This window comes from Scomber japonicus, chromosome 19 (genome assembly GCF_027409825.1).
Source record: "Scomber japonicus isolate fScoJap1 chromosome 19, fScoJap1.pri, whole genome shotgun sequence".
NCBI classification, from domain to species: domain Eukaryota; kingdom Metazoa; phylum Chordata; class Actinopteri; order Scombriformes; family Scombridae; genus Scomber; species Scomber japonicus.
The window spans coordinates 19,964,304-19,990,213 of NC_070596.1; the positions used below are offsets into that span (position 1 = coordinate 19,964,304).

Consider the following 25,910-nt stretch of genomic DNA (forward strand, 5'->3'; position numbering starts at 1 on the left):
TTTGTTTGCATTGTAGACAGCACTTCCATTTGACCCAGTGGTTAATAGACTTCCTTATGTGTTTGTGTCTGTAGAGTTGTATGAGGGAGATGGCATGATTGCATGTGATGGCTGGACACAGACATACATCAAGAGTCATAGAGTCTGCTTCGGCGACCTTGGATTGTAGCAACAGTGTCAGGTAGGTCAGTGCACACACACACACACACACACACACACACACACACACACGGCACTGTGACAATGTGACAGTAAACAGATTCACTCAAAATGTGTGGTCATGCAAGACACATTTTTCGCAAGACTTTCTACACTTAGCTATGTTTTATCTCCTGTGCAAAGAACACACTGACATTTAGAGTAATACAAAAAACAAAAAACATTCAATCTGATTTAATACAATAGCAGTTTTTCCTTCATTGTTCATCATATTTACTACAGAATTGCATTGAAGGGAGTAACCTTCTGTTTTAATTACAACTTTTTAGTACTCTTGTTTAGGCTCTCATGGGTGGTGAATTTTTATATTTTTTGTGTGTTATTCAAGCAAAAAAAAATTGCAGAATAAACTAAATTCAATAACAGGAAAAAGCTAGGGAAATGCAGCTGAGCCCTTTAGAGCTACACCTGTTCACCTGTCAGCACTGGAAAAGACACACACACAAAATCTATCAATGTTCCTTATCTGTAACTAATTGGCCAAATGGATATTTGAGCAGCTATGAAGAAGTCTGCTTGTTACCTACAGACCTATTAGCCATGACTGCTTAATAGGATCTCTTGTACTATCTGTGAAAGACCACCGAGCATGCTCCACCTGGGACCCTTGCCTACAATAATGCACTATGACTAGTTGTTCTGTCCATTCCCTCACTTATGCTGAAGCAGTGACGGATGAGGCTCAGGAAACAGCCACACAGGAGGATTTCCACACTGCTTGGCCTGATCCCAAAGTCAGTTATAAAGCTAAAGTAATGACAGACGCGGTCCAACTCGACACAATGAAGAATGTAAAGGTCCTCTGTCTCAGCAGCCCAAAGGATTCTGTTGTATGTGGACACACACTATCTGTGATTGTGAGCTCTTCCTCCAATTAGTATGTTTGAGGTAACATTAATAATACATGTTGAAGTTATGCTTCCATTTCAATGCTGCTCAAGCTTTCAAAGATTTTCTTAAAATTTGGCAAGTTAAAACAAGTCTTAACACAAGTCTTTATCAAAATATATTCTATTCTGAATATGATATGAAAATATTGTTCATTTCAGGAGATTAACTACGGGGCACAATCAGTTTCCTACTTCAAAAAGTCAATGTATGAGCGCTGGAGGTTTTGAACTTTTAGTTTCATACTGGATTGGCTCCAAACTAATTCTGATGTCACAAAAGGTCTTTTACGTCCATGTAGTAAACTCAGATTTAAGGTGAGCCCAGAGAAACGTTTGTTTTTTTGCAGATGACTGAAGAAAAATGGAGTAATAATAAGTAAAATATATTTTTGAGTGGTGGGGATCTTTAATGGGTGACATGCAATAGATTTCTGATGGAGCTACGATGCTCAGGCACTGCAACATCAAGCTACACTTGAAAAATCAGTTTCAGCCTTTATCACAAATTCTCTTTTGTGAGGTGCCAATTATTCTGTTTTTTTTTCAGGGTTTTTTTTTTTTTTATACAAAGGATGGAAATGTACCTAAAGTTCAGTCAGTTGACTGTGGACTACTGAAAAATAGGGTGTGTCTGTTCAGTCTGTAGACATCAAAGTAATGAGTAAATGAACATGAGCACGGACAGAAGGGATGTGGATATGGAGCGCAGAGACAAGGGAGGAAGGAAATATTGATGGAGAGAAAGGGCGAATTAAACATCAGGGAGAAATGCAGGGTGGTGGTGGTGGTGGGGGCAACATCACCCACTGCTGTGTGTAAATAAACAGCACCAGCAGAGACTCTCTCTCAGAGTCAATTAATGAGCAGAGTCCAATGCTGCCTGGCTGAAATGTGGAAATTCCTGCCAGGAAATTCCCATTATCTTGCCAGCCAGCCAGCCAGTTAGTTAGTTAGTTAAGCCCGGCCCAGGTCATCATAGCCATCATCATCATCATTATCATCAGACATGGAATCAGTTGCTCTACATCACTACAGGACAGACACATTCACAGACAGTGTTCCTCTTTGACTCAAAACACCAGAGAGTCACAGATATGGAGAGAGAGGCAGCAAGATAAGAGGAATCTGTGTGTGTGCGTTAATGTGTGCACGTCTTTAGGGAAGGAAACATTCCTTCCCGTGTGCCTGAAGTTAACAAACAGACATGAATGACTCCATGCTTGTGTGTGTGTGTGTGTGTGTGTGTGTGTGTGGTTTGGACCTTGTCCTCGCAAGTCTTCCGTCTCCTTATGGGCCAAACCCTTTCCCTCAATTCCCTCACGTTACATAATGTTCTTCTCTACACAGACACACTACTCTCTCAATATTTCATGTCTTAGTCTCTTCAGCTGCAGCCACTGTCAAGTTACTACAACAATAACTATTTTGTGCTGATTCAACATGAATCATTAAAATTAATGAGTGTGTTTGTGTGTGAATTAAAATTTCCACTCCTGTGTTTGAACAATTTGTGGCTTCTTTGCTTGCCTCAGATGCATTTTTTAAAATTTTGTGAAGAAGGTCAAAGCCTGCTGCTCATATGAAACTGCACTTTAAAAAAAAAAGCTAAGATTTCAGCGAAAATGTCAGACAGCACATCACCTTCATAGGCAACAACTCTAATTTAAGCAGTTTTATGTTACATTGTCAGCCAAAAAGGAAGCAATTCAGCACAGGTTAGAGTTGGTTGGCTTGGGGGATGATATAAATTTGTCTACAGTCAGAGTGTATTTAAACACACTAACAAATGTTGCAAATGTTTACATTTTTTAAATAACAACGCTAATTTTGTTTCAGAATGATGGTGACCTATTTTGATTTGTCAAGTGTTTTATTCACTGAATTAGCATATATCTTATTATGTTATCCATGAACAATTTTCTTAATTTATTATACTATGATATGCATTGATATTGTTATAATATTACGTATCCATTTCACCCATTCCTAATCAGTAAGACTGTGAAAAAACTATGAAGGTCTAGATTCAGATTCTAATTTAAATAATTTAGGATAACATAATCAAATGTCAAAATACACACAATAAAAATAGACTTGGTTATGTATCTTATTTTAAGCCACTATCAATATTATGCAAAAGAATACATTTACATGCTAAAACGAGAGCTGGGATTGGTTTTATAGGAAATGGATGGATGGATGGATATAAGACAATAGATACCATCTAACATTTTCTATCATCTTCTGTTCATTTCTGTCTGGATTTTCATATGAATGTCCTCACCTGATGATGCGCTGGGCAGCATACTGGTGAAGACATCGAAATTGAGCTGACATGTTTGCGAGTGCAGCCAGGCAGTTGGTGTGGAGGTACTTATCCTAGAGAGGGCACACACATAACACACAAACACACACACACAAACACACACAGCAAAGATGTTCTTGTTAAACATCAAGACACTCATTTTCAGTTCCATCATGAGAAATGCTGTATTGGGAGGTTATTTATGAAATAAATTACTATTTGGACATATAGATGTGCCTACAGCAGATGGATTTCTGTATATACACATTATGTTTGCAGATGCACAGAGTGAGTGAGTATGTCTGCGTATATGTGCAGCTTACCCTGGTCCGGGTCATATTGAACTGGATAGTGCGGATGACCACCAGGATGAGCAAACTGCCGAGTGAAATCTCTGTCAATGACCTCTCTGTGTACCACGAGACATTCTTCAATACCTGAGAGTGTGAGAAAGACAGAAATGGGTCCTGAACAAGGAATAATTTACTATAATCTCAGCAATTGCAGGTAATTGAGGGTTTGCTATGCCAGTGTGAACAGTGTGTATTAAACTGGGTGTCTACCCACCACCTCGTGGATGGAGCGATTGAAGGCATCGTCTTCTGTAAGGATGAGGAGAATGATGAGGGCCATGTAGACATGATGAGAATTTCTTTCTTCCACATGGTAAAGGATCTCGAGGATGGGTAACACCTGAGAGGAACAGTGGGAGAGCAAGAGGAAGGAATGAGCATGTGTGATATTGTCAAAGGAACATTTATCAGATCTCTGTTACAGGATTTCTGACTATGTGTGCACGGGCATTTGTCTGAAGATAAAAACTAATCATGTTCTTGCCAAAGCCCTACACAACTCCAGCAGTTAAATTCCTCATTACTTGGTTTTACCTTTTAATGATTACTAATTAACCACAATTATTTTTGTGGCTAATTAGTAACAACGACTATTAGTAACCACAACTATTTTATGTCTAGTTTTGGTGCCTGGCTATGTGTGAGTCCAATTTGGGGGCAACGCCTTGGAGGCAGCATAGAGTACAAACTGCAGAAGCAATAGTGGACAAAATCTTAACATCAGTTTTGTAACAGATGCCAGAGCTGAATAAACACTCAAAAATGTATTTTTGTGTATTATTCTATACTATTCTATTATATTACTGTATACAGTACAGTCCTGTTACTATATTATGTTCCTACCTGTGGAGCTAAGAGACAACCAATTCAAAGAGACAAAAAACATACTTCATCATTTTTGAGAGCTCTGAACTAACTATGACTACGAACAATAAGTGGAGAGATGATACATGAAGAAATATGAAGAAAAGATGTTAAAAGGATGCAAAAGATTTTTCTCTAAGAATCATACAGTCAAAATGACAGCAATTAGTAGTGAGTGATAAACACACATAGTTGCAGCATTAGCTCGTTACGCTCCTGTGTTTTATTATTCAGCAGAAAAGTAGTAGCAGCAGAGCAGTAGTAGTACTCATTACACAGGTGGAAATTAGAGAATACTCCGAAAGGTTATACTGATAGTGATTTCAGTTCCTGCACATCTTGGCTTATAGTCTTGAATTTGCAAGTGGTTTAGATGTTCGTTGTTGATGTTGTTGTTGTTGTTGTTGTTTCTTTAAATTGTGGTACAAAGGCTCAACAGATACTATTTAACTCTTACTTCCACAAACTGAATGTCAACACCCTGAAATATGATCATCACAGTGCACAGAACATATTATTTGAATAAATATCCAATCAGACCACATTATTTTATGCTATACTGGGTGAAAAAGTCTAATTTAGCGAACGTGCACCATCTGACATGCTGAGCAAAAGCTTGAAATTCATTCAGTAAATGCCCCAGTACATTCACTGTGCTATAAACAATATCTGGCACTGTCCCGCATGGGCAGGACAGCACCAGCTGCCACTACATACATCCTCACTGCTTACTGACCCATAGTACTGGTCCAACATGTCATGGCCAAACCTATATCTGCACGATTTTAACCGGCTATAGCATACCAAGTATTTGTGATTGCATTAGTATATGAAACCAATGTCAACCTTAAATTAGATTCAGAGAGACATATGTACATACATGTGTGTGCACTACACTCTGTAAATGAACAAAGTCTCTTCATTGCTGCATTTCTACCCACCAGATTGTCCATGTCGGTTCTGGAGAGCATGTACGTCCTCATGTTGGCATTCTGGTGAAGCAGGGTGTACAGCAGCAGTGTGGCCTGGTCTGAGCGCTGCTGCTCACACAGTGCTGTGTACAGACTGTTGAAATTGATTTGAAAAGTGTGAGGTTGCTCCACAGGCAGCGACGATGTGTCTACATGGGGAGAAGCAAGTATTATTAGAATTAGTAGATCATTTTTAGCACAGGTCATACATATTAACAACATATTTTCAGCAGCAACCACAATATGCAATCAACATGTACAATAGATTCAAAAAACTAATATGTCAACTATGCATATATTACCTTGTGTGTTTCTGAAACAAGTAATAGCCTGGCGGTATGGGTTGGGCCATTCAGGCCCGTCTGTCAGATTGGCTAGAACCAGAAGTAACAAAAGGCTCTGATTGGACAAAGGTAAGGGGTTGTGTTCCTGTTCCATCCCTGCTTTGCTGCCAGCTCCACCCAATGTGAAGACACTCCACAGACCACCTGAAGACACAAAAGACACAAAGGTAAACACACCCCTATATGATTTCTTTTTAATGGATTCTTACTGTATTTAGTCATGTTTCTAGTGTGTTGCATTCAACGCTATACTTCATTTTTATTTTTTCATATTATTTTTATTCATTATTCATTTTTGACAAGAGGAAATATTTCAATCGTCTCATATTACAGTGAGTAGTTTCAGTTTAGTCCTGAAATCTGCAGTTCTCTGTTTCAGTACAGCAGATGGGTAATCTGTGTAGGATCCCGTAATGAAGAGCCGTCAGGTTCTGTATGTCAACCTTTTTATAGAAAGCACTAGAGTCATTCTCATAACTGATTTATGCTTCATAGGGGGAAAAAATGAGTATGTGCAGCCAGACTGATGTAATCAAGGCCAAAATGGGCACAATGGAGTCACGCACGGTGGTTTGCAGCACCTGAAATTTGAAACAACATAGACGGCGCCAGAGAACAAAGAGAAACTAGAAGTACTGGCCAACTGGAGCCATGTTCGTTTTTCTTGTTGGGGCATGAGAGTGAGAGAGAGACGCTGAGAGACACAGAGAGAGAGAGACACAGAGAGAGAGAGAGAGAGAGAGAGAGAGAGAGAGAGAGAGAGAGAGAGAGAGAGAGAGAGAGAGAGAGAGAGAGAGAGAGAGAGAGAGAGAGAGAGAGAGAGAGAGAGAGAGAGAGAGAGAGAGAGAGAGAGAAAGAGAGAGAGAGAGAGAGAGAGAGAGAGAGAGAGAGAGAGAGAGAGAGAGCTGAATTTCCTACGCAGCCTCTGAAGTGCTGGTGCTTTCAGGCGTCATGAGAGGCACGAGAAGCATGAGCAACAAGGTACACAGATGACAGTCTCTGGCTCCTCCACGTCTAGCCACACAGAATGCAGGAACCGAGCACTGGTGAGAGGCAGAGTGAGTGTGTTGTAGGTCCACACTGATCAAGCTACTGAAATTAAGGAAAAGCCAAGTACATCTGTTGCCATCTAGTGGCAAAGGACACAAGAGCAGAAAGAGCTCTCCTTGATTTAAGAGTAATGTCATCCTGTTGCATTCAACTATGACACACTCACATCATTTGTTTACTTGGTTGCTGACCCATAAAAGATTTAAATCAAGCGAGAAAGAAGATGGTTCAAAACATTACGAGCAAGGACCTCCGATTACATTAAACAGTCAAAAGTTTTAAACCATTTCATGGACTTTTTCTCTTTGAAGAGTTTCTTTTCAACAGTTTATATGTTGGTTTGGCCTTAATTTCACTAATGGCTAGTAAAGAGCTACTCTCAGCATTTGTGTATATAACTGTGAGTGCAATTCCAATGAGGGGGCGAGGGAAGTTGTTTATATTTCAGCAAGAGGACATCAACAAGCTGCATCCACAACAGAAATAAAAACCTCCGGGCGACATCGTTTGCACGGGTCATGCTCCCCTAAATTCTGTCTCTCTCTCCACACACACGATACTCTTCCCTCTGCTGCCCAGAGAGAGGAATGAGTGTGAGAGAAAACTAAATCAGGAGAGAGAGAGAGAGAGAGAGGGAGAGGGAGAGGGAGAGAGAGAGAGAGAGAGAGAGAGAGAGAGAGAGAGAGAGAGAGAGAGAGAGAGAGAGAGAGAGAGAGAGAGAGAGAGAGAGAGAGAGAGAGAGATGGAGCCCTGTTCATCTCATCACTGGCACCAGAGTGACTGGCCCGACGGTGTCAGAGAACCCGGTCTGGCAGCCACATTTCCTGTACTCTTGCACTCTCATTCGCAGAGCTCTATTTTACCTTAGTGGGTGCTGTTTGTTATCCATCTGGCTCAGCTCCCTCTGCCTGTCTGCCTGCCGACCACATAAACCCAATAATGCTACACTGCTTAGGCTGCTCGGGCCCTGGCTAGCCGCCCAGTGGAAAAAGAGGAGGAGGACATGAAGAGGAGGAAAGGGAAGGGGAAAGTGAGGAAAAGAGAAGGTCACACACGGACATAGAAGCCGGCATACAGAATCTGGGCTTCAGGATTCGGTGGCAGTGAAGGTATCATGCTATGAGACATGCAACACAACTGCACCCACAAATTCCTATTTAAAAACCACAACAACTGGAAGTTGATCTTTTCATCTTTCATACAAATGCCGATTGAAAGCAGAAAGCAGATGCCGATTGAAATCAATTAAAACAGACTGTCTCACCTGTCCCACCTGTCCCACCTGCAACATCAGTAGGCCTGTTGAGACACTAGAAACTCTAAGGGATTTGAGGTGTTATTACTTTGATTATTAATATCACTGTCTGTATTTTATTATAATCCTGATTTCTCTTCTTCTCTATTGTGTTTTTTTTTTTTCTGCTCTGTGTATTGTAGAGCACTTTGGATCTCTGGAACTGTGTTGTGTGTAAAGTGCTATATAAATAAAGTTGGAAGTTGAAGTTGAAGTTGAGGTGGGAAATTGTTTCTCATAGTTACAGCTGAGAACATATGCTTCAGTGTAGACAGAGACGCCGGGCAAACCGAGACAGACAAAATGTGCTTCTTACTTATTTACTTGCATAACAGTGAATGAAATATGACATCAGGGCTTCGGGCCAGAGGCTTGGCCAAGTATGCAGACACACACGCGCACACACACACATGCATGCACACGTGCACACACACACACATGCATGCACACGCGCACACACACACACACATACACAAAGTATGCAAGTATGCTTGACTCGTGATGATTATCCAAAAATGCACATCGGGAGACGTGCTGTACAGACAATAAATAAACACACTCTTCTGATAATCCCACACAAATCAAAATATACTGTATGCTCAAAGTGCTTTTACCCAAACCCAAAAAATAAATCCCTGCTAAAAAAACAAAAAAAACAAAAAACATACAACATATGAAAACATTCCACAGGCATTGAATGATTTGGAAACAATTACTATATTAAAAAGCTAGCACTAATACGTTCAATTAATCTTCTAATGACCTTTCCCAGTGTGACCAGAATGTTTTCCAGTAAGCGTGCAATACTAATAAGGCCCTGAAAAAAATACATGTCGACATCACAAGGTGAGCAATGTAGAGTAGCCTAGCAGAGAGGAGAGGAGAGGAGAGTAGAGTAGCATAGCGAAAGGAGAGGAGAGGAGAGGAGAGTAGAGTAGCATAGCGAAAGGAGTGGAGAGGAGAGTAGAGTAGCATAGCGAAAGGAGTGGAGAGGAGAGGAGAGGAGAGGAGAGAAGAGGAGAGGAGAGGAGAGGAGAAAAAGCTCTGAGTTGCCAGTCTGGGTGATAATCCCCCCTGCAGACGCTCGCTCAGACTCAGACAGCAGAGTGTGTAAAAGCAAGAGAGGAAGAGACATCCTACCCCCCCCCCCTCCCCCCATCACACACACGCCTGCACGCACGCACATCAAAATGGCGACAGAAATCAAGAACTGTTTTTCTTTCAAGTGATCAGTGTTTAGATCTGGGGACCAGCCAGCCTGTCTGTCAGTGCGAGAGCCTAGGCCGAGTGCGTTGACATGCCACTAATATGAGGACCACTGATTCCTCAGTAACAACGGGAATATAAAGTGTAGTGCATAGGAGTCTAGTCAGTCTAGTCCAGCAAACTGTTTCACCTGTTTGCAGTTTTTAAAATGTATTTCACCTGCAGGTCGAGGCAGCTATTGGTCTCCATTATCATTATGTGGGGGAATGCTGATTTAAAAGTCTGCATCGCATAACCTTGCAACAATAATGCAAACAAAAGACAAAACCGCTTTTCAGGGGCCTACTAATTATATTCATGCCACAAAAAAATCAATGGAAACCAAAGGGTGCCTGATGATTTGTAAGCTATTTATTAACGAAAGCATACAAAACCACTGGATTGATCCTTTAAATTGTCACCCAAACGATTTTGGATATCAGTTTCGTAAAGTCAGGAGATTCACAGGACGCAGATTAGGAGAAGAATTGTCAAAATTGAAGCAGAAGATGGCTGATATCTTTGACTTCTTGTCCTTGTTATTGGTCAAACTCCTACATTACCCATAATGCTGCCAACAGACAATAACCATTGACATGTATTTATAAGCCCTTACCTGTCTAGTAAATGGCTTATGAATAACACATTTTGCCATGACACCATCTGGGTTATTTCCTCAGTCTTCAACAAAACTCCTCCAGAGCCACTGACGACACGTACTAACCATCTATGTGTAAAATTCCCCTTTAAATAACTGAATATTTGCTCATGGAGGCAAAGACCAAGAAATTCAGTTGATATTTATGGTGCTGAAGAACAACACTCATATGTTCTCCCTTTTTCCACATTAAAATAAAACGTACTTGTTTGTGTACTCTGTCAATGGGCGACGACTGTGTGCATACGAGACAGAGAGACAGAGAAAGAAAACAAGTGTTTTGTTTCTGAGCTCTGGGCATAAGAGAGCTTGTGTCTCTGTTGGTCTGCGCGTGTGTGTATAAGGGAGGCGGCTGCAGACAGACAGGCTCTAGGGGATTACGGAACAGGACAGGGCACCATAACTCATCGGGCCGATCACTGGCCACAGACAGACAGGCTGGGTGCATGCTGATGGCTCACTGATAGGAATCTGCCACCAACAACCGACAAAGAGCATTTATCTGTGGGGGAAACCCATGGGTGCAGTCCTATTCTCACACTCAAACAAACATCCATTCAACAGACAAACACAGAGCGACACTACTAGCCTAATACACACATGCTCTGTTCATTTTTGACTCATCACTTTCATTTACGTTGCCATGGCTGTCAGCACGACTTGTACTTTGATTTCACTGTTTAATCATATTTCTGGCTCCTTGGGCTCATTTTATTCTCTCTCTTGTAATATGACCATCAGTCCTATTATTTGACAACATTTTTACCCTGATGGAAATGTAATAAGGGGACAGCAAAACAACAACATCAAGTTTTAAAAAAAGCAACATATTGAGTGTGTGTGCTGAAAACAATCAATACTTTCAATAACTCTTTCAATCTATGAAATGTGCTGAATAGTAGAAAAAAATCCCATAGATATTTTCTTAAAGAAAAAGGTGATGTAATCAAGTTACTTATTTTGTCCCACAGCAGTCTCAAACCCAAATGTATTCCATTTCTAATCACATAAAACAAAGAAAAGGAACAAATACTCTCAGTGCGTAGCCGGTCTGTTGCTTTCCCAACTGCTGGAAGGGGTTACCCCCAAAGTTAGCGACAATGGGTTAGCTTTGGTCATAGAGACTGAGGACAATCCCACAGGTGTTGTTGTTAAAACTGGGTGGAAGCAATTCAAGAGTTTTTTAAAAACCTGCAATGCACAACCTATGCAGAGTCTTTAGGGTGGCCCTTCTTATTGGGATGGTGACATGCAGTTCACTACGGTGGAGCATGAGAGGAGAGCATCATTTCCAGTGCATCATTTCCAGTAAGGTGTGTCCTTGACAAAATGTAAGAGGCGCGGCTCAGGCAACTACCCTGTAGACTTTGATAGGTGATCACCCATTGTTTAGTATCACGAGACTACGCCTAACCTGACCAGGCTCACTTAGTTGGACTGACCTTTAAGGTGCACCAGCTATTGTCATTTTAGTGTCAATCTCAGCTTCCCCTGAACACAGAAATGTCTGGCTGCTGAGTCTCTCCCAAGTTTTGGACAGCGCCCTAACCCCCGCCCTAAAGTAGTCATCCTAGGGGATACGATACTTAATTACAGTTTCTAAGCCATGTTATATAAAAATAAAGGTAAATGCACCAAAAATGTCCATAATAATCATTCATTGCAATGAGGAACTGGGTCTATGTCAAAGCTGAACTAGGCTATAGGCTCTCAATTTAAATAATAAACACAAATCACTAGAGATCTGTCCTGATTTTCTGATTGTGTGTGTGTGTGTGTGTGTGTGTGTGTGTGTGTGTGTGTGTGTGTGTGTGTATGTGTGTGTGTGTGCGTAAACATACTTGCCACCCCGGATGCCAGGCCATATAGCAGGCCGCCCTCAGCTTTTGGCTCAAAGATGTGGGTTGCTGGAGGTGGACATTTCTCCTGTCTGATGAAGTTGTAGAGAAGGGTCTTCACCAGTCGACTGGTTAAACACAAACTGGGGAACAGAGAGAGAGAAAAGAGACAAATAGAGTTAAAAAGTGTAGGACATGTATTTTTAAATTTGACTCCACTTGAAACATCACAGGTCAGACTGACATCCTGTTCTCAGTCCGCGTTCATGTCAGGTGTCAGTTACTCTTTCTTTTTCATATAATCTCTCTCTCAGTGACATACATGTAATTGGTTGCTTGCACAATATCCAATATCACCATCTTGGTAATTTGACACAGTTTTGCTTTCTTGACAGTCTAAATGGCAAAAACATTTTAGATAGCCCTCTAATCTGTTTTGCCTACATCAGCTACTTGGAAGCCTTTCTTCAGCTCAGTGGCAATTAATCGAGAGTGCTCTCGTTTGGCTCCAACACTGTGAGAGCCCTAAAAGAAAATTACTTTCATCCTCAGTCCAGTACACCCATCTAAACTGCACTACAAGACTCAGTGGTGCAGAACTTATTTAAGTTTATCAATATTCAAAATAATACTGACCTACAGAAAAACTGGGTTCAAACCAAGGTTATTATAGTTTTGAATTTTTCTTTAATTTGCTTTTTTATTTCAGTTTAGTTTTAGTTAGTTCAACACGTAATTTAGTAGTTTTTGTGTAGTTTTTATTTTGAGGAATTGACTAGTTTCAGTTTAGTTTTTATTTAGTTTTCAGGTATTAAGAGAAAGCCTTGACTTGTAGAAGCTGAAAAGGATGAAAGAATGTGTGACACCAAATATGGTGTCCTTTTTAATTTCATTCTTTAACCACAAAGTTTCCATTTTAGTTGCATCCCACAAATGTTCCCATCAGTCCTCATCACTAAACTTTACTCTTATCTATCAGTAGGTCGTACTCCAAGTAGTCCCATATTGGGCTGTGGCGTTTTCGTCCTGCAACTTTAGCCATTTCTAGCAAATCATAAAATGCCCGCTAAGCACCTTCTCCTTGCAGTATGCAGCAGATGATATCCGCTATGCTGCCCCCCTCTGGAGGGGTTAGGGTAAATGGTAAATGGATGGTAAATGGACTGTACTTATATAGCGCCTTTCTAGTCTGTGCGACCACTCAAAGCGCTTTACATCGTATGTCATTCACCCTTTCACACACATTCATACACTGATGGCAGGAGCTACCACGCAGGGTGCCAACCTGCTCATCAGAGGGATCTAACCATTCATTCACATTCACACACCGTTGGCACAGCAACGGGAGCAATTTGGGGTTAAGTGTCTTGCCCAAGGACACATCGACATGTGGACTGGAGGAGCCGGGAATCGAACCACCAATCTTCCAATTGGAGGACGACCGCTCTACCTCCTGCCCACAGCCGCCCCTAGCCCGGGGTAGCAGCATAGCGGCTGCGGCAGGACAGGGGACAACGAAAACAAAGCTGAATTTACCTGCAATTCAGTTTAGTTTTACATTGTTCATTGTAATTTTTATTTAGTTTTCTTCTTTTTTTTTTTTTTTTAAATTGTAGTTTTAATTTTAATTTCAAATAACTAAATTATTTTTTCATTGCTCGTTTTAGTTTTAGTCTTAGTTTTCGTTAACTATAATAACCCCGATTTCAAAGTACCAGTCAACATCACATGGTTGGTTTTACTTTTAAATTTAGTGAGTTACTTGGATATTATTGTGATTTAATGAAACAGATTACCTTGTTTACTTTCTCACTGAATCACAGACTAAAAAGGTCACAGTGGAGACAAAGGTCTTGGTTGATTAGACTTATTTCTTTTTTGAATGACACATGAAGATGCTGTTTGGAGCATGATGAGATCGTCTGGAAGTACAGAGACAGGCTTAGAGCCCAGATAGAGGAACAGTAGGTTGGATTAGCCGGTCCAAACTGATCTGGGCCTACGTTCAAAAAAGTCGTCAACAGACTGTCGACGACCAATTTACTGAGAGAAGTTAGAGTACATCAGTCGAGATTTTCAAAAATGATTCATGTGTTTGTTTACCAATCGTGTTTCTATCTTTACACAAACTTGGTTTTAGGGTTTAAGGTCGGAGTTAATGATTTGGTTGAGCCACATAGTTATAGTGGTTACAATTACTGAGTCCTCACCATCGTCCCTTCATGATGTGTTGGTAGATTAATCCATCTCGCAGGATGTCTTTGTGGAACAGCTGATAGGAGAAGAATACCAGCAGCGTGGTCACCGCTTCAAACAGGATGCTATAAGTGATATCTCTACAGGGACAGAGAGAGATGGAAGCAGAGTTTTATGTTAGAAATGTTCATATTTTGTATCAAAAAATCTCCTAGAAGTATATGGATGATCACTTTACATTTGAGGAAGCAGATTAATCTTGTTGTTTACATTGCCTTTCTCATTCTAAAGGAGGTACAAACAACAATGTGACTCCTTAGAGGAAAGTATCCTTCCACTAAAGCATGTTTACTAATCTCGTACCTGCTTCCTGACACATACACACGTACGCACACAGATTTCAATGAAGTGACCCGACTTCAGACGTGGGTCATTAGTGTTTTCCTTTCACGTTCACATACTCAGTCTGCCAATTATATCTCACAATGAAAGATTATCACCCGGCAGTGTGTGACAAAATGCACCTAAATTTCCCACCTAGCTCGTCAACAATAAATGTTATTATTGCTTAATTTGATCATTACTTTCTTGGTCTATAAAATCATATACACATTTGTGAGTCTTTGGCATTTTGCTTCATAATGACTTCATTAGTGATTAATAGATAGATGAAATCAAGTGACGGAAAATTAAGCACGTTTGATCATGGCTTCATCTGTGAGTGGAAAAAATGACCAGTGACAAAGATGCAGCTAAACACACAGAGGCTATAAATGGAAAACAAATGGTTAAAAATCAGTAACTTAACCACATGTTGAAATCTTTTTCCAGTTACTTAAAAGTTTACAAAGTAAAAGTACAAAAGAAGGACACTATACACTGACAATAGGCTTAAATTATATAGTTTAGTCTAAATCAACGATACTTAATCTAATTTACAGATTCTAAACAATTGATTAGAGAAACAGTATGAAACATTATGTGTGGAAAAACAAAAAAAGGAACTATCAATATGCATCAATCGCCCACCTGGAAAAATAGTAAAAAAAAAAAACTAACAAAACTACTGATATCTATGTTACTTGTAAAAAATTAAGGGTACAATCAAAGTGCAGAGGTCTGTTAAGGATTTGGGGGAAATACACCAAAAGAATGGTGAGATTCCCATCCAAACCAGGAGCACGTACAGAGGAAATGGGCCGAGAGCCACAAAGTGGTGAAGGGAAGAAAAACAGGGAGAGTCTTGAAGCCTGGAACAATGAATAATGTTGGAATACTGAATGCATTTATACAAGAGCCAGGGTTTGATGTCCGGACACACAGAGGGGGGAGAGAGAGAGAAAGCGAGAGAGAGAGAGAGAGAGAGAGAGAGAGAGAGAGAGAGAGAGAGAGAGAGCAAGAGAGAGAGAGAGAGCGAGAGAGAGAGAGAGAGAGAGAGAGAGAGAGAGAGAGAGAGAGAGAGAGAGAGAGAGAGAGAGAGAGAGAGAGAAGGATGTCAAGAATAACATGGCAGACAAGAGGAAAAGAGTGAAAGAGAAGAGAAAAAGAAAGATGCTGCGTCATTTATCAGACACTTATGCAAACTTATTATGACTCTTGTGTATAATGTAGGACTGCAGGGAGATTTTCTCTGCTTATACGTACTTACCATATCATTGTTAGTCTCTGTGTGACAGACTGAGTGGCAGGCGGAAGATAATTCTGCCATTGATAAGTAAACACATGGAAACATTCACTCATTAAAGCAGAGTGTGCTGGCGTGCACACCACCCACTGGGAGTAAAGGCTGATACCCATTTTTCAACCATTACATTGGCTGCTCTAATGCTTATTGGCACCACTCTTGCTAATCCTACTCAACTTTCAAACCATTTCTCCCCTTCTTCCTATATGGCTGCGGACTCTGGAAGCAAAACATACAGACATCCGAGCCTAAGCGTGTCCCGTAATGGATTTCATTCCCTTTCGGTTAGCGTATCGAGGGGTGAATGAGCAAACAGAGCACGCAAAGAGAAAAGTTTCGCAAACTGCTTTTCATTAACTCAATGACTAACATCCTCAACAGATTAACAATGAAGGGAAATTAATAAAAACAAGGAGCTCAAACTAAAAGGACGCCTGGACTGAGAAACTGCACAAGAGACTGATTTTTCCATGTGATTATTACGCTGATAATATAATGTCAAGACAAGCGATCTTGAGCAAATACCACTTTGACATTATTAAATCGATGTGTGGGGGCATTGTGAACAACCTGGTCGTGTAAAATGTCTTTTTACAGTGCCGTATCTGAATTAGTTGAGCATGTCTGACCTTTTTAGCGTAGTGGAAGATATGGTGGGATGTTTTAACTCAGCTCTACACACACACACACACACACACACAGACACACACACACACACACACACACACACAGTACACACTCATACATAGGCAAACAGCAGGGAGATACTTACAGCAGGGGCACTTCAACGATCAAGTGAACAAGGTTGGACAACAGCTCCTCAAGGAGGTCCTCACGGCCTGTTTCTACATGGAGGGTTGAGGATGTTATTATAGAACATTATTATAAAATAAATATATTGCAGCTTGTCTGCTCCCTCCAACTCCCACAATCCCTCTCTCTATCCCACCTATCATCCCTATTTCATGCTCACTGTGCAGAATGTGACTGAGTGAGATCTTCCTTTTACCACTTTCAAAAGAAATTAGAGATTGAAGGTTTTTGAAAACAATCATCCAACAAAGCAAATGTAAAACCAAATCCTGAAGGTCTGTAGGAAGTGAAAATGTCCCAGTTTATGAGTGTAGACGTGCACAATAAAAAGGAAGAAGACCGAGAAACAGCCGCAGCAGAACAAGAAAAATGTGCATTTCTCCCGACTGTCCCTTTGATGGTATTCCTACATTTCTCTTCAAGTGTCCACAATTTTAAAAAGTAATTAGTAATGTAATTTAGATTTATCAAGGTCATCATCACTACGGTACACATTTGCAGAGTGGAGATCCTCAGTATTTAGTAGAGGCAGGGCTTATGTTTGAGGCCAAAAATGATGTGCAGTCAGGGAACACAGATTCTGATTTTTATTAACTGAGTTTCTCAGAGACAGCTGATCCAGGTCAGTAGCCAGGGGTATTTGTGCTCAATTAAAAACTCAATTTCTTATCTCTCTTTTGGTCGGAAAGGAAGTGTTACGCATCCGGCCCCAGTGACTAAACTGTATTAACTCACACCTTATGTGTCCACTGGGAGCCAAACACTTTCAAGGAAGTTGCTCAGATTAAAGATTTTTCAGTCGATGTTTTACTCGAATGAATTAAAAACACTCTAAACTGACATGAAACACTTTCATTTTCGGGTTTGACGACACAGATGTTAAATCTTGTGAAGCTGATCTCTTTATTATAATTTTGTGGCCCCATTTCAGTCTTTGTGACACACCTTCAATTCCCAAATGAAACTGTGATAGGGCTCACCTCCACAGGAGCCTGGTGCCCTCTCCTGGTAGGAGAACTGTAAGTGCAGCTCTTCTTCACTCATCTCCCTGATGAACACCTTGAGCAGGCAGCGAATCATGAACAATGCATTGTGGGCCTGCCAGATAAACAGCTGACTGTGGAAGAGAAACAAAGCAAAGACATGTCAAGGTAAAATACGTGACTGGAATAAATGCAGTGAAGCAGCATTGTGCTAGATACTTGAGTTTGATATGTGCCTTTGATTTATGTCCTACATTTACAGTGAATATACTTCAGTAACATGTTGCTTTAAATGCAAATAGATACACATATTCATCCTAGGGTTGCCTAGCATAGTTAAGTAATTCAACCTGAAGTGTCTGGGACTAAAGCCCTGGTGTATTTGGCCTACTGTAAGTGAAACACTAACTGCTCCAAGAGTGTTTTGTTGCTCTTACCTCCAGTAAAAGGCGCCAGTGTGTGACGTTCATTTCCTGACAGCAACTAATAAAGCGTCATGTTATCACTTTGTGCTAGCCGCTTACTGTGCCAAACCAGTGGAGTGTATTAGTTTGAATGAGGGTCAAATAATGACAGTAAACCAACATTTCATGGCTTCAACGGCTTTTGTGTACACGATACGCCTCTGACAGAGACAAAACTTGGGATGAAATTGGTGAGAAAGAAATGTAGAGGAAAATAAGAAGTGATTGGAACCATTTAGTGCTAGCCACAATGTTTCACAACCACTAAACAACTACGAGGTGTTAAATCATTCCCACAATTTGACATTTTACACATGTGAATTATGTTACTCCAAGAACATGTGGATTTGGTTATAGGACAAAACCTGTTAAGAAATTTAAGAAGAAAAAAAGACGGGCGCAATAACTCCAAGCTCACAGAATGAAGAGTTCTTAATCGATGACTGATGCCTGGTCAATCTCTGTAGAAATGTCTCTTGGCAGTGAGTGGAGAATAATGCCACATGTGTTGATGGTTATACCTCAGCAGTTTTCTCATGTGAAATTGCAACCATTTCAGTGTTTCTCTACTTTAAAAACAAAGGGATTCCCTGATTGCATGCGATTAAACAATAGCTGGCCTGCTCTCCCACTCAGTGGATACGCTGACATGAACAGGGTGTATCATTACTGACACAGTCATCTGGGTTCATTCTTATCCCTCCTCTGAGGTTCCCATACTCACTCTTGGCATTCTGTGGAGATTTTCAGCTCTTTGGTTCTTCCCAGGAAAATTCTTACAAGGGCGCCAAAGTTCCCTGTTCTGGGATTGTTTTCAACTGGTAAAAAAAAAAAAAAAAAAAAAAAAGAGTATGAGAGAACTTATCAACAGCATTACATAATCTACTGCATTCCTGAAATGACAGTTTGGTATTCAAAAAACAGTATTAAAAAAACAAAGTGTATTTTTATACTTAAACCCCAGAAACACTGATATTAATTGTGCTTACTAAAATAAAAAGGTATTTCTCAGTAAAATCAACATATATATAGAGTATGTAAGTAAGTAATATAACAGAGAAAACATACTGAGGATCTTTGCCAGGGGGATGACGGCCTCTTCCAGCAACTTAGAGTCTCCACTGTTAACAAGGAAAACAGGGAAGAGAAAAAAAAGGAGAGGATACTTGAAAGATAAGCATGAGAAAATAGATCTGAGCCCTCTGTTGTCATGCTAGAAAAACACTGCATAATTACACAGTAATAACATTGAAGTAATTGTTGCAATTTTCACAGATTTACAGGGACAGGGGGAAAAAAGTGATATACAGGCCTCTAAAATGGCAAGAAAAGGTGAAAAATGTCGATCACTGTTTCCCAAAGCCCAAGATGCAACCTGAAATATCTTGTCAACAGTCCACAACCCAAAGATATTTAGTTTATTTCCATAGCAACCTAAATAAAACATAAACTATTCACATTTATGTAGCTGGAACCAGAGATTTTGGCATTTTAATTTGAAATTACCTAAAAATGAAACATCCATTATCAAAACAGTTGGTGATTACTTTTCTGTTGGTCGACTAATCAACTGATCAACTAATCGTTCCTTAGATCACATGGAGGAATTCATGGTTTATACTAACTAATGCAACTGTGAATCTCCATTAGAGTTCCGTATGTAACATGTTCCTTTTCTGGTGGACAGAAATCATGTCATGTCGTGCTTATGTACAGTATGCTACAGAGGGGAGTGCCATTCATTTTTATGGTAAAGGATCAGTGTGTCCTCTGGGCGTTACCGTGATCACAAGCAAAGAAAAAAAAAAACACCCTTCTTTTAAAAATCAATTTCAACGAGCCAGAACTGAGAAGAGCAGCTGGGTCACTGTAAGATGTTTTCTGATTTCCACTCGTGTGTCCTTCTCACGTGCTAATTGGGCATGATTCCCCTTCAGGCTTGTCCAGATGTTTCACTGGTACTGTATGCTCTCTATGCAGATCATATGTCTTCTGCATTTCCACATTTTCACAGTCTTACTGCAACTGAGAAGTGCAGAAGCATATTTTTTTTATTTAAAACTAGAAACTACTGTGATGTTTTGGCTGAATTTAGTTTTCTATCACAAAAACATATGTCTGCACAATTAGATTAGCTGAATCCTAGATTTTATGAGGTTTTTTTTATTTTTAAATCAACAATATCAATTTATAACATCTGTTACAGTCCACCTTCAAGAATGAATGCAGTGCCTTTACTTCTCAACATGATTTACAAAGGAGCTAAATGCTAACTAGTCCATCCATTCTCAGCCAAACATGACAATAACCCTGTTGAATCATTACTCAAGTGAGCTCTGCAAACATCCTGTCCTAAGTTTAATGATAGATCCTGGCTGGGAATCGTAAAGAACATACCCATCGAAAGGTTGAGTGTCACAAGGTCTGTTGGTATAGCGCACTATAACTGAGGAGTAGAAACTTGGGGGAATTGAGATGGTGCTAAAGAAAAGAGGACTGTTTTTTTAGAAGAATTTAGAAAAAGCTGCAACCAGGAAATGACTTGCATTATGAAATCAACCATGTCAAAAATGAATTATTGTGACTCCACTAAATGCTATTTCCTCATAGCTTGACCCTCATTTCACTGTAGTTCCTTGTCCTCAATACAGGAGGGAGGGTGGTGGATGTTGGAGAAATTTGAGAGAAAAAAGCTGTAACGTTCTGTCAAATAAAACATTTCCGTGTGTGTTTGTTTGCTTACGTCCTTAAGTGTCCTTGGGTTTGTGAAAGGCGCTATATATATATATATTAAACTTATTGTTAATATTCTTACCTGCTGGTTGGGCTGATGAAGGTGAAGGAGATGAGCTGGTTCCAGAAAGGGTCATTCTCCGATATGGACTCAGTGCCCACCAGGGCCTTGAGGCTGGGGTTCTCAGACAGGTCACTGACCTGGCTGGTGTTGGCTCCCATCTCTACTGGCTACACTCAGCCAGACACACCGCTCCTTATTGCTTTTTCACCGGGCATATGCCAAATCCTGGAGCAGAGGAAAAGCTTTAAACTTTGTTGCCATCACCACCAAAAAAAACCTACTAATGCTTGACAGATGCTTATAAACCTGCATTCATAACTTTATTACGAGGCTAGAAAACAGCTTGCATTTAACAGAGCATTTACATTTCTGTCTGCGCTAATGCTCAAACGTATTTCCTAAATTGTAATATGATAATAATGAAATTATATTTGTAATCTAGATACAAGGAGTACTTGCTCACTGTATCAGAGCTCCATTTATTTCATTTGTGACATTTTAATCTTCCTTTGCGTGAGAAAGACTTCTTACTATCTATGTATCCATCTTGTTCAAATTTAAGGCAAATATAGTGCAATCGACAAGGCCTCAGGCATTTATCTACACTTTTTTTTTTTTTAGGGGGACAAAATATTTCAATTTTTAGACTTCAATGGCTTTCTGCATTATATTGAGGGTTTCTGAAACGTTCACATCTTTCTGGCCTCATGTAAGACCTTATTTATAATTATATAATCACTCTGGTTCAGGAGCTACAACTATTTTAATTTAAGTAGGTCAGTTTAGTTTTTTCTCCAAAAATAGGGCTGGAGTGGAAGCTGATAAACTGCATAAGAAGCCATGCATGCATCGAAGCACACGATTTGAGCAACGCATGTAAGCAAATTGGATCCTTCCTCTTCAATGTTTAGTTAAACCATGTCAAAAGGCCACGTTTAAGGATGACAAGCTGCGAACCAGGACGTGCTTTCTTGAAATGACACACCTTCGGCATACATACAGGTATAGCCAGCAGAGCCAAGTTTAAACAGGTGAGGATCAGGACACTATAGCCTTACCACACCTTGTGCCTCTCATTTATTTATAATGAAACATTGAAAGACACAACATTGAGCAAAGATAAGGATGTGCATGCCACCAAAAAAATGCTACCTGCTCTTCTGCTCATGTTGTCGGACTATAGTGATCATGCTAAAGCTAAATTGAGTCTCCACATCCTGTTTGCTATTTCATGCCTCTGTAGATGTATCCTTTCTTTTTATCACTGCAGTTTTGATTCAACTTAGCTTACAGGACGTCAGGTAGCTCATCCTGTTTCAAGTGCAGGCGCCTCGGCAGCCATTATCACTTTCACCATGATATACTGACACAAACTAAACAGTATGAAATCAAATATACATAAATTACAGACTCACGGGTATGTCCAGTTCATCAATAGTTATTAATTACAGTCCAGAAAGCAGCTGATGTTCACTGCTTGTTTGCAATCAGCTGACCGCTTAGCTTACCTGTCATAAATGCTTCTCGCAGCTTCCGTGGCTCTCAGCTCCCACGACCGTCCAGAAACGACTATTATGTATTTAAATTAATTAATGATGTTGTTCAATTTGTTTACCGGGTGTAAATAACAAATACAATTGCTTGAAACGGCGTGGAAATTGAGACAGTTAAGTTTACTCTACATACTCCTTTCCTCCATGTTTTCCACGTCGCCACCCCTTGCGTAATGACGACACACGGGGGTTTGACTTACGTACGTGACGTTGCAGATAGAAATAGGACCAGTAGAAGAGGTGCCTGATCTACATTCAGATTTTCTATCTACTTATCTAGTTATTATAAGCAGGGATGGGAACGTTACTTTGGAAATGTAATAGGTTGCAGATTACTTATTACTCTAATTAAAGTGTAATAAGTAATGGAACTATTTCAATTACTTAAACAAGGACTTAAAACATTTGTTTTTAATAGATTTTTTGTCTTTTAATTAGTTTATGTTTTGTTTTGTCTTGTAGCAATTTGAGTTTTGCCTTGCAAATGTAAAGTGCTGTATAAATTAAATGTACTATTGTTATTAATGTACCCATCAAGCCCACAAAAAATCTAAGATCAGGTGTTTTTCAATTCTTATAAAGCAAGATGTATCTCTCATTTGAAAATGAATTCATCAGTTTATGCAGATGTTAGAATAGAAAAATACATTTTAAGTCTTACATGGGCTCAATTGGTACTGGCACAGCATTTAAGCCCAAGTGTGTTCCCAACTAGCCCACATCATGATTTATTTACAAAATATAAAAAAAATGTGCAATATTCAATAGCATGTTCTCAGACAGGTCTTTTAGCTTTCAGCAGCACTGTGGATTGATTTAATTGGCAGACTTGGGACACTGCAAATGGTATTGCGCACATCAAAAACATGCAAGGCAACAAAATTTATATTATTCAACATACAGCGTAACATTTTTTACATAAAAAGTTCACATGTAACCCCCTTTGTAATAATCAACATTTTCATATCTGCAGCCACAGTAACATTTTCTTCTTGTCTGCTTGTTCTGCCTTGTTGAAACATCATAATGTTTTAATCATCAATGTCAAACCCATTCTGCATGTATGTGATATTTCTATCACTTTCACAAGGTTTAAAATATAATGAAATACAGAATGACTTAATGACGCGACACTGTGAAGGGATCAGACTAGTTGTATCATAAGCAGCACTTATTAAGGAAGCAATAAATGAGCAATTTTTTCATGTGAAGAATTTATTTTATTCATTGATTAAACAGCAGGTCTGACTTAGAAAAACTATCCCATTGAATTTGACTATGCAATAGATTAAAGTCTTGTATCAAGTCATGATTAACAATGAAAATATAATAACTAATTTCTTAAAGTTACTGTAATATAAATGAAATAATTAAAAACAAGTTAAACACACAATATGGAATTTTGTGAAGACCATTTGAAGAAGACTGATAACTTAATTTATAATTTCTATATTATATCAAGAAATATTTACACTGTTGTAGATGCATTATAATAATGTAGAAGTGTTAGTCTGTCTTCTTATCAGCTGCTATCGTAGATCCATTGGCAGTGGCCTCACCATTGCTTTCAGGCTGAAAGACATGAATACGTAAAAATAATAAGACATCCTGTCATAATCAACAACATACAATCATAAAGATCTCCGAAGACTTCACTTACAATTTGGTTTGAATCATTAATTTAAGCAAATTGTAGTAAATTGAAAACACTCATCATCAAAACAACATTATTATTATAATAACTTGGTCATTATTCATGATCTTACCTTGGATGTCCCATTACAGTTTTCACTAACTTTTTGGTCACTAGTGCCAGTCTCCTGCACCGCTTTTTTGGTCCAGAATGTATTCATGATGGGTGAGATGAAAGGATAGAGGATAGGCTCCAGGAACCTCTTGTAGACCCACAACAGGACAGGAATCACAATACAAGGAATGCACACCATGACTGCAGCTCAGAAAAGACCGTCCAAAATGAAGAACCTGTAGCACAGAAAGGGGACACTCGTTGTCATCATCTCATTTACAACAGGGGTAAGGTAGCGTTCCACATTAAGGTAGTCATACAAGTTATATGTTTTAGTTTTATAGGACAAAAAAAATTTTTGGGTGAGCCCCAACACATCTGTCCATAAGGCCTCCTGAAATAGCAAAGTAGTTAACAGAATATTGTTTTCAAAAGACAATAACAGTGATGCTGCCCAAGAAAACCTGAACTCTTGCCTGAATTTTGCAAAATGCTTTGAGGGGCATTACTACGTGGTTGCTGAGATTTTACTCTATAGTTGAATTGTGCCTGCTGTTGTTTCTGCAGTGGTGCTAAAGAGGTTTTTAACTAGATGGTTGCTGAAATATGTGCACACAAATGTTTCATGACTGAGGTGCATCCCTGAATGTTAGACTTTAATGGAAAGAAGATAAGCATGTAAATAAATATGCAAACTAAATAGTTGATGTGTTTGGAATTTATGCCAATTTTAAATGACTTACATGCTGTTTCTCAAATTATAATTTTGGATCTAACAACAGTCTCTGAATCAATATTTCTGTGATGTTCACAGCTGTGCCAAAGATGACAGAACAGCAACAGTAATAGCAGAGTTAAGCAATCACTGAATAATGTTACATCATTGCAGAGTTGCAAGGATTAGTCAATTAATCAGTTGGTCAATCACCAGAATAGATGAATCAGCTACTATATTGATAATTGAATTATTTGACATAAATTCAGAAAAAAAATGTCCAAGTTCTCCAATTCTGTTTTACCATTTCTTTAGACCTTCCATAATAAAAACTAAATTAAAACATAAAAAACTAAAATAAAAAAGCAAAAAAATACAGGCACACTTGCTCTTTGGGTTGTGGACTCGTTTGTGCCGAAAGAAGAGGTTTAAGGATGTCACTTGCATTACCATGAATTCCTGCCTCTACATACACCTGTTAATGATCAGTGAGGTTTGTCACAGGCTAATTGGTGTTTGTCCTACATAATTCCTACAGGACTTTATCGCAACTGAAGTATATTCCTGGAGGGGTTTCTTTTAAGAGTTAAAGGACTATTATCTTGTTGTCTTTACGGACATCGTCACCAGACTGACTATAAGCTAAGGCTAGCTTCCTGCTAAGGCTCGGTGCTGAACGTAAACAGGTACGTACTGTAACTAACGTACAGGCTAAACGACATTAAACTGACTAATGTTCTCACCTGTGTGTCTCTGGATCAAAAACACCAGTGTAATCGCGTTGTCAAGGTTCACAGGATAAACCTCGTGAGTATGTTTTGGACGAAATATCTAGAAGAAGAGCTAACGTGACATGCGCAAAACCAACTTCCTAAGGAGAAGCGGAAGTTGATACACGGAGACTATTTCCTTTCCTAGGACGGCGAG

General features: G+C 39.5%; 2 protein-coding genes across 2 annotated transcripts in view; both read right to left on the reverse strand.

Moving 5' to 3' along the window:
* Window positions 1-22,668, reverse strand: part of dym (dymeclin) — a 51,277-nt gene extending 28,609 nt beyond the window's left edge. Inside the window, exons 1-13 of the mRNA XM_053340397.1 lie at window positions 22,477-22,668; window positions 20,987-21,193; window positions 19,240-19,292; window positions 18,896-18,989; window positions 17,705-17,841; window positions 16,684-16,756; window positions 14,242-14,367; window positions 12,035-12,174; window positions 5,905-6,090; window positions 5,573-5,751; window positions 3,982-4,107; window positions 3,738-3,851; window positions 3,394-3,488 (exon numbers count right to left, since the gene is read on the reverse strand). Coding sequence (XP_053196372.1) covers window positions 3,394-3,488; window positions 3,738-3,851; window positions 3,982-4,107; window positions 5,573-5,751; window positions 5,905-6,090; window positions 12,035-12,174; window positions 14,242-14,367; window positions 16,684-16,756; window positions 17,705-17,841; window positions 18,896-18,989; window positions 19,240-19,292; window positions 20,987-21,126 — 1,463 coding nt within the window. The 5' untranslated portion in view covers window positions 21,127-21,193; window positions 22,477-22,668. The remainder of the gene's footprint in view (window positions 1-3,393; window positions 3,489-3,737; window positions 3,852-3,981; window positions 4,108-5,572; window positions 5,752-5,904; window positions 6,091-12,034; window positions 12,175-14,241; window positions 14,368-16,683; window positions 16,757-17,704; window positions 17,842-18,895; window positions 18,990-19,239; window positions 19,293-20,986; window positions 21,194-22,476) is intronic.
* Window positions 22,669-23,722: 1,054 nt separating this feature from the next.
* On the reverse strand, window positions 23,723-25,855 carry LOC128380546 (UPF0729 protein C18orf32 homolog). Its single transcript, XM_053340403.1, has 3 exons — window positions 25,727-25,855; window positions 24,288-24,504; window positions 23,723-24,093 (listed from the first exon to the last, which is right to left on the reverse strand). The coding sequence occupies exons 2-3, from the start codon at window positions 24,465-24,467 to the stop codon at window positions 24,028-24,030; spliced, it is 246 nt and encodes an 81-aa protein (XP_053196378.1). The 5' UTR covers window positions 24,468-24,504; window positions 25,727-25,855; the 3' UTR covers window positions 23,723-24,027.
* Between the last annotated feature and the right edge of the window lie 55 nt (window positions 25,856-25,910).